Genomic DNA, 9,205 nt, shown 5'->3' on the forward strand with positions numbered 1-9,205 from the left:
AACATTTTGGGTGTGAGACAAAAAAATAAATAGAACTGAGCAGACCTAACCCTCATGGGCAGAGTTCTATAACCAGCATTGAGTCAGGAACGTCGGCTTCATTTAAGATGATGTGCGGAGAGTGAGTGTGTGTGTGTCCCATGAGTTAACCCAGCCAGGAAGAGAGCTTTTAGAAAGGAAGAGATGGAGGATCAATAACGGACCACCAGGGGCCGCTGGAAAAACTTCTCAAGTGGAGACCAAAGTGGAATGAAACATTCTTCTAAAGCATGAGACCTTTAGAAAACATTTTTACTTTCAGCCCCCACAGCTGGTTTCAGTTTTGTGAACCGGGCTTGTCTGTGGTTCCTGTAATTTGAGTGCATTTCATTTAAAATGGGTTCTGTGCACCAGGCATATCAAGTTCCAACAGAATTTCACGATTGCAACGCCTCTTTACCGTCCCTCACCACGTCTCCAAGGCCTCTGATGAAAGCAGGAACCTGGAATACGACGGCCCACATTCCGATAGGCAGGATTATTAAAATGTTATTGAAATGTTGTGCAAATGTCAAGAGGTGTTACTGGGATACCAGTCGGCATTTCGTTATTTGCTTATTTTACTTAACCTTTATGCAATAAAGTGACTTAGAACAGAAATCCTTTTCAGCAGGACTGGATTGGTGCATTTTTTAAAACGAAAATATTTTTTTCTGCAAAATGATTTGGACATTTTTTGGAATGTGATTGTGCTGCCAGTACTGCGCTCAGACAAAATTAAAAACAGATGGGAATACCATCACAGAAGAAGGTAGAACATTTGGGAAAAGTTGACTCTGGGAAAAACCCCAGGAAGAATTTTAAGATCAGCCAGGGAAAAATATCCAGCAGTTATGAAGCTTCTGGAACTTTCGAAACTATATAACACCACAGTGTTATATTCTGTGTTCTGATTGGCTGGGAGGACAACATCTGATGGTAACTAATTCATAATGATGAATTTAACAAAATTATTAATCAAAATAAGGTGGTTCAGAGCAGAAAGGTGTTCTTGAAAGGCCAGTTGTCACACAGAGATATCATAACTGATATTATGCTGAAGCTTTTTAAATAGTGTTCCTCCTCAAGGTCACATGACCGGGTCTGCTGAATGACGTTGCTGAGGAACACTTTGATCAGAGATTAACTGTTTCGCCTCGGAAGAAAAATAAGAAATCATCCATCCAGATGTTGATATCAGTCCTGGAGTGCTGATCACTGATCACCGCACTGAACCTCAGGTAGGGGAGGCATTTCTAAATGTATGCTACGTATAGAGTGAAATGCACATAGCATGAATATTATGAGAAACTGATGAGAAGTATAACTCTTCCTGACGGCTTCCTACAGCATCAGGGGCTGTTGGCTCTTTCTGCTCTTCTTTTGCGTTCCACTCCCAGTCGGCCGGTCCCAGCCCTGCCGTATCCGGGTCACGGCTCGGTCCACGCATGGCGTCATCAGGATCAGCTTCGGAACCAGGACCACGCAGGGGACCACCAGGGCCAGCATGTAGCCTGGAGGCATCCACCACTTGTATGTGGCCGCGTACAGGAACTTGTCCCAGCCAAACAGGAAGGTGTGGGCCGTGCACAGCAGCAAAGTCATGTGACCAAGCTTAGACTGGGGGACACAGAGTGAGGTTAAAGGTTAAACTAGAGGACAAACTATTCTAATCAGCATCCTCATTTTCAAAATGAGAAAATTGGAAATTGATTTTGATTTTGCCATGTATGTGTATATGGGCAAAAAAAACGGTGGCCTAGCAGGTAAGGAAGTGGATCCGTAATCAGAAGATTGCCGGTTCAAATCCCGAACCGCCATGGCGCCACTGAGCAAAGCACCGTCCCCACACACACGCCTGTCATGGCTGCCCACTGCTCACCAAGGGTGATGGTTAAATACAGAGGACACAATTCATTGTGTCACCGTGTGCTGTGCTGCAGTGTTTCACAATGACAATCATTTCACTTATTGGGGTTATATTTGAACTTTTAAGATGCAGATTTGTTTCAGTATGTGAATCATTTTTAAAATTGTAAAGGTTAAGGGACAGGGTTAAGTTTTGGGTGTGTATTTGTGTGTGTGTGTGTGTGTGTGTGTGTGTTATACCTGAACAAAGCGAAACTCCCTCCAGTTGAGGGAGTTGCTGACAGAGGGCAGTGATGTAATACCCAGCAGCACATATAGGCCAAATCCCAGAATGCCGAGAGAGTAGTAGGAGTCAGCCCTCCAGGCCAGTGTGCTGTCGAATGGTTTGGTCTTGTTCTCTCTGATCTGGAACAGAAATCAGTTGTGTGAAATATTAATCTTTTCATTTGATTTGTAAGTTCTTCTTACATAAGTTCTGTCTTTGTAACTTTTATGAATGTGCACAGTCTTGCATTTTTATGAATAATGAACATTCTTTCTAACTGTATATTTCCATGGTAACAGATTTTCTTCTTGGGCAATCAGTTAGCATCTTGTTTGGATGGTAATTGAATCTTTTTACTATGATTTGTGGTTTTAGTTCTGATTCTTATATATGATCTTGTATACGATATTGATTTGAACAAATGCATTTAGTAGGCAGCATTTTGATGAGAATCATTCTTAATTCCAACTCAGACAGGCAGCAGGAATTTTAGGAAAATTAAATCTGTTTAATCCTTGAAAAACACAAAATAGTGATAATGAAAACCTACTGGATAAGCGCTCTGTATAAGGGCCTCTGATAAATGCTGTAAACGTAATGGAATCTTGGAGCTCTTTTGTACAACTGCCATATGAATAATTTTAAATCACGTTTCAAACACATCCTTCAATATGAGGATGTAAATGTCACAGTCTGTTCCTGGATCAGTCCCAGATCCTGCTGATCCTGTCTGCTTCTCACTCCCTCCAGATTGTCTCTGGATTCTGTCCAGTAACGGGGGCAATCAGATGCTGAGAACTACACACACACACACACAGCAGAATAAATTGCTCCACATGTCTCAATTCATTCTGAGTTGCCGTTATGCCTTGCCAATATCAAGACACACACACATACGTTCTAACCGAGAACTTGATGCGATGAGTGTGTGTGTGTGTGTGTGTTTGCAAGTTTATACCTGTGAAATCGTGATGGCAGCAATCTTGTATCTGACAAAGTATCGAATTGGGATGACTAAAGTGTAGAGGACGTGCAAGAAGGCCAAGGCCAGAGCCACCAATCCCAGCTGCTTCCTGCACAGCATCCAGCGGTCCAGCCAATCAGGGAAGCGCTTGTACTTGGTGCCGTTATGCAGCTGCAGAGCGGCCGCCATGATGCCCGGCAGGTAGCAGAGCGCCAGCATGATGAGGGAGACGACAGGGAAGATCTTGTTGGCCAGTGAGATCATGATACGGAACGACTTGTCTTTCCCCTCGGTGACCTGAGCGAAGACGACGTCGCGGACCAGCTCATAGATGAAGAAGAAGGCGAGGAGGGCCGCTGCAATGCGAAGGGGGAGTCTCCAGAGGGGGAGGAGCTGCAGGGGGAGGTCCTCCAGCTCCCCGGCCGAGCGCAGGGACCCTCGGTCCTGAGCCATCAGACCCAGACTGTGGGCGATGTCCATCACTGCCTGTTTGGCCTCAGCGCTGTCCCCACACACCAGCACCTGCAGGACAGGGTGATGGGTCTGCTTCAGATACTTCAGAATTGTGTCTCAAATTTTCAGATTTGGGAACATTTTCATACAGATGTCAGGTGTCCTCAGGATTTGCAAAAATTGATAAAACAATAAAAAAGTTATTTAACTAGAAAGTAATTTTTTTGATGGTGTGTCATTATTTCTGTCACCCAGAGCACACGCTACTTCCTCAGTCTGCATGATTTAAACCTGCGTCTGGCTCGGATCCTTTCCTGAGGTTATGACATAATGTCTCATCCAAGTTGGTTTTCAGTGGGTCTCATTCGCAGAACATGTGCATTCATAGATATGTGTGTTCAAAATGGCACAGAGGAAATCGTGTAATTTCTTTACTTAGTTCAGCCGTGTTTCCTCATCGTCCTTAGCTCTTTATCTACAGATAAAATATAAAAGACAGGTCACGCCACAACCCTGCTGAGACGGCTGCTACTAACTGCACCATTAAACAAACACGAGGTAGAGTCCTGACCCGACCTGCTCACATTCCAAAAATGTGAGACTCTCTCTCTCACACACACACACACACACACACACACATCGCATAATCAACTGCAGCAATACCCTTGTGTGAAGTGAAATAAAAGTGATACACAGTTCTGTGTGTAATTATTGCACAAGCACAAGACTCAACGAAATGTGTCCTCAGCGTTTAACCCACTACCTTGGTGAGCAGTGGGCAGCCATGACAGCAGTGTGTGGGGACGGTGTCTTCATCAAGGGGACCTCAGTGGCAACCTTGGCAGTTCGGGATTTGAACCTTCAAAGGTTACGAGTCCCACTTTCTTACCTGCTAGGCCACCACTGCCTATGTGTGTGTGTGTGTGTGTGTGTGTGTGTGTGTGTGTGTGTGTGAGAGAGAGAGAGAGAGAGAGATAGATATATCAGATTAAAAAAAGAAAAATCCTGTTGGGATTTAATCAAAGCCATCAGTCAAGCACACACACACACACACACACACACACACACATCTGAAAGTATCTGCCTCTCTCAGTATTAGACTCCACCCCCCACAGTTGTGCATGTGTGTCTGTTGAATTTTGTTCTCTGGCTGAACAGCGTTGTGACGAATTTTTAACAAGCTCAGAAATGTTCGCTGTGCTCCGTCCCCTAAAATGATCAGTGTCAACAGCATAATAACCAGAGCCTACAGTAATAAAACCGAAATTCCTGCAGACAGATCCCAACACCACATTCATGCATTAATGGCATTTTTGAGTATATTTGACTCATCAGAAATGACTTAGATTTTTTTTTTTTTTTGATGTTTCTAAACAACAGAGGACTGTGGGAAATGACTGGGTGACGCGGACTGTCCCCTCACCTGCCGGCTGGCGTCCAACGCCCCAGACTGCAGGGCCCAGGCTGAGATGGTGTTGAAGGCTTTGACCACAGCGGCGCCCGGGACCAGCCTGCTCAGGTGCTCAGCGTTGGATTGTGGGTACTCGCCCCTCTTCAGGTTGTTGCTGACGTCCACCAGCACCTTACCGGCCAGAGCGGGGGTCAGCGGGGTCAGGGTGGGGTAGTGGTCCCGGTGCAGGGCCACAAAAATCACACGAGCGCTTTTGATGGCCTCCGCATGACTCGTGACCCTTGAACCCTCGGGGAGCAGAGCTGTGTTGCCGGGGTCGCGGGAGCCAAAGATGACCCTGTACCCCGCCTGGAGGAGACGGAGACCCAGAGAGCGGCCAAAGTCGCCCGTCCCGAAGATACACACCGTTTCTTGTTTACACTCGCTGGGCACCAGCGTCGTCATGGCGACAGAGTCGAACGTCATCACTGCGCTGTGGAATGTGCATAAGAGAATACGTGAAGCGTAAGGTCCGTGTGTTGGGCACGTGTGTTTGGAGTTGAAATGCGCACATAGACCTCACCCTCCCACAGACGCTGGTGTGCGGTGCGTGAGGATTTGGAAGTGTGAAAAAGCCCCCTACTTACTTGCAGGCAGCTCGTATGCGTGCGAAGATCTCTGCTCCTGTCAGTCTGCTCTGCTCACGCCGTCTCCCGGTCGCTTGTCCCTCTGTCCCGCGTGTGAGTGTTTGTGCACACCCACGTCCTGCCCCCGGTCAGCCACAGATTTCGTCAGAGGAAGTTTGTGTGTGTGTGTGTGTGTGTGCGTTCTTGTATGGAAGATCCACGGGTTATTACGCAACGGTGGAAACTCGGCTGGAACTCTGGCTGAAGAGTAACTGGTTCTGCTGCAGACACACACGCGTCTGTTTTTACGACCGAAAAACTGAAACCATGTGACTCATGAGGCCATTGTTGTTCCCAAACCACACACCCAGGTAGCAGGCCAGATCATGTCGGTTCCTGTTTTCAAGCCTTGAAGATCAGACATGTGGTCACCGAGGGCTGGAGACGTGGTCATTTACAGCTTATAACACTGAAGATGTCACTCTTTGTCCTTTCTGTTAATCATAGAACGTCACCCACACAGCCATACACAGAAAATAATGAAACGGCATGTGTCAAAAACATCAAATTCTAACCCCATCCAGAAGCTACCTACCCACGTACCTCCCTACCTGAGATCTGAACTGTGTTGCTTCTGCCAAGTTTAATCTCTCATTGTTAAAGCCGCTTACATCTTACAGCCACGCCGATCTGAGAACTCCCAGTCTCAGAAATCAGTTACTCGTACACACACTCGTAGAGACAATTTACAGTAATAAGTGTGTAAAATGTGATACACAATTAAATGCAAACATAAACCTTTAATTCCTGTCTTACATTTGTGTGTGTGTGTGTGCGTGTGTGTGCGTGTGTGTGTGTGTGTGTGCGTGCGTGCGTGCATGTGTGCGTGTGTGTGTGTATTCCAGCTACTTGTTTGCCATTCCCGGCATCATCGTTTTCCTGTCTGTGATTGAACGGAATCCAGGGAAATCTGAAACAGGGAAGCAGATGCTGTTCCACGAACACACTGTGACATTTAGAGAGTTGTTTGTAGTGAAAGTGAAGTGAAATTGAAAGTGATTGTCACTGTGATTGTCATAGCAAAAGGGAAAAGGGGAGCAGAGGCTCCAGAACAATGCAAATGCACGTATGGTTAACATTTTATTACATATTAAAAAAAAAAACAATAAATAAACGCACAACAAAACGTGTCCTCTGCATTTAACATCACCCTTGGTGAGCAGTGGGCAGCCATGACAGGCGACCGGGGAGCAGTGTGTGGGGACCTCAGTGGCACCTTGGCGGCTCAGGATTTAAACCCACAACCCTTCAGTTACAAGTCTCCACCCCCCCCCCCTCCCCCCCCCAGACAAACTAAAACTTTTGTCTGGCCCTGTGGGGACCGGAGGAATGAGAAAAGGATGGAGAGTGATGATGCGACCAGGAGGATTTGAGAGGGATTTGAAATTCTGACTCGCAGAGTGACATGCTAAAGAGTGTCCGGTCACGCTCCTATAGCAGGCCACCAGATGACAGGTACCTGCAGGACAGCATCCTCGACACCCTCATCCAGAGCGGCGTACAGTCAGTAGTGACGGGGACAGTTAAGTGTCTTGGTCAGGGTCACGATGTTAGGAAGTGGGGCTCGAACCTGAGACTTTGTGGTCTTCTGGTTGATGCATCGTGACTCATTAGCAGACTGAAACCCCAGGGCTTCATTTTCAGGTTGTGGTTCTTAAAGCAGCCTGCTTGGTGACAGTAAACAGTGACTAAACACTTTTTCTCCATCAGAGAACAGCTTCTATCAATAATACCGACGAAGAGCGCACGTGTGTGGAGGGGGACGATGAGTCTAAAAACCAGACATGTTCGGGGAACTTAACGATGATATGCTAACTCTACACGACTCAATTATCAATTTAAAGTCAATGTATGCAAATCATTAAACACTAAATATTGCAAACAACCCAAGAGGAGTCCGGTGATTAAATGCTCTGTTGGGGGTGGCCAGGCGGGGTGGCGGGCATATACAGATATGGGGCAGATACACGTTGCATTTTAATGTAACAAGATCACAAAATCTTCAAATTTCAAACAAACATTTCAAACATTTGCTGAATATGTTAATTTTTTCATTTATTTGGTGTCAAGGAATGACAGTTGGCCATAAACCATGACATCCCTTTTTATATGATGGCGTAAAACGAGCACCGTAACAGTTTGCTGCAGTTGGTCTAGTTGAGGTTCACCATTGTTCTGTCCCCAAATAATGAGGTCAGATGACTACCTGAATCTAACGAATGGTGAAAAATGGTGAAAAATGAACGCAACTCTGGATGGAAGTCCGCAAGTCTAAAGGTGTTCCTGCCAAATATTAGGGTGTGAGAGTTTTTTTTTGGACAGGAAGTGTTTATGAAAGGCCTGCAGAGCAACTGCTACAACATTACGTTTGGCCTCATTGCTATGTGTGTCTTTGAATATTCGAGACACAAATGCATATTTATTAACTTTTTCTTGTTTTGTGAGCTGGGGTTATTTGTCTTTTAAATGCATTGATATTTCTCATTCACTTTAACCGTTGAACTCACCGTTATCACGATTGGGTGCACGTGGAGATGCACCTGGCACCAATCTGCATGACAGCAGGGCGGTTAGAAAGGACTTGTTGAGCTGCGACTTGTGTGTACAGTTGTCTTCAGATCTGGCAACTGCCACATGCCTGTGGGTTAGTTTGTGTTTTCCCCTTTTATTTCCCCTGTTTTCGGCCCTCGCGCCAGTTTGGTTTTTGTTTAATAAATTACTGTTTCCAGAACGTCCCGCCTCTGCGCTTCATTCCCCAGTCAGCTCGCGGACGTGACAACCGTTGGCCTTTGACCTGTGCAGTGTAGGCGAGAGTGATTTCAGCGTAACAGTGCGTCAGCAGTGTCGGGTGGGCTTCCGCCACATGCACATTCTCAGAAGAGATTCCACTCACCTCCCAAGGACAGAGATGCTGCTCTTTGCTGTTATTCCACCGGTCCTCATTTTTTTATCACGTCCCATCTACCATCATGCAGCGTGAATCAGAACTTGTTGATTCAGCTTTGATCAGTCTGAGACGTGGCTTGAAAAGCCAAGGAAAAAAACAACACCACCACAAATACGAATACGAGGAGATGTAGTCAACTCACATCTAGATCATTTATAATGCAGCGGGGATCTGTCAGTGGAAGCTTCTTCTGCATATTTATTTTGCTTTGTGTGAGCACCATCCGAAACACGGACCAAGTGGGATTTGTCAAATTTGTATCTTTGTCAGGTATCGTATCCATAACTTTTAAACATCTGCATTATGCCATAAACATCAGACCCACGATGCTTATAAGAGAAGAAAGTACCATGTGCCCGACTCCTGCAGCTTAAGGATTCACTCTGGGAGCTGAAACGGAGTCGAATCCCCAAAACAAATCCTGATAAACACAGCGCTGGGCCACCGGGGGCTGTTTAGGGGCTTTCCGAGAGGAACACATTAACCGCAGCGCCAAGGAATGAGGTCAGAACCCGAAAGGAAAACAGGAAAGGTTGCACACATGATAAAAGAGGAGAAACAAAACACGCCAGGCAAATGCAAGTGAAGGGTCTCCACGAGGGAGGATGTGTTT

General features: G+C 46.0%; 1 protein-coding gene across 2 annotated transcripts; it reads right to left on the minus strand.

The window, feature by feature from the left end:
* Positions 1-273: 273 nt before the first annotated feature.
* Positions 274-6,213, minus strand: LOC114783787 (metalloreductase STEAP4-like). 2 transcript variants are annotated; one of them, XM_028969276.1, is made up of 6 exons: positions 5,953-6,213; positions 5,607-5,866; positions 4,993-5,452; positions 3,111-3,638; positions 2,128-2,292; positions 274-1,638 (listed from the first exon to the last, which is right to left on the minus strand). In XM_028969276.1, the coding sequence occupies exons 3-6, from the start codon at positions 5,443-5,445 to the stop codon at positions 1,363-1,365; spliced, it is 1,422 nt and encodes a 473-aa protein (XP_028825109.1). In that variant the 5' UTR covers positions 5,446-5,452; positions 5,607-5,866; positions 5,953-6,213; the 3' UTR covers positions 274-1,362. The 2 variants fall into 2 exon arrangements, with proteins under 2 accessions (XP_028825109.1, XP_028825108.1); XM_028969275.1 differs by having other exon boundaries at positions 5,607-6,213.
* Positions 6,214-9,205: the final 2,992 nt, after the last annotated feature.

This window comes from Denticeps clupeoides, unplaced genomic scaffold (assembly GCF_900700375.1).
Source record: "Denticeps clupeoides unplaced genomic scaffold, fDenClu1.1, whole genome shotgun sequence".
Classification (NCBI taxonomy): domain Eukaryota; kingdom Metazoa; phylum Chordata; class Actinopteri; order Clupeiformes; family Denticipitidae; genus Denticeps; species Denticeps clupeoides.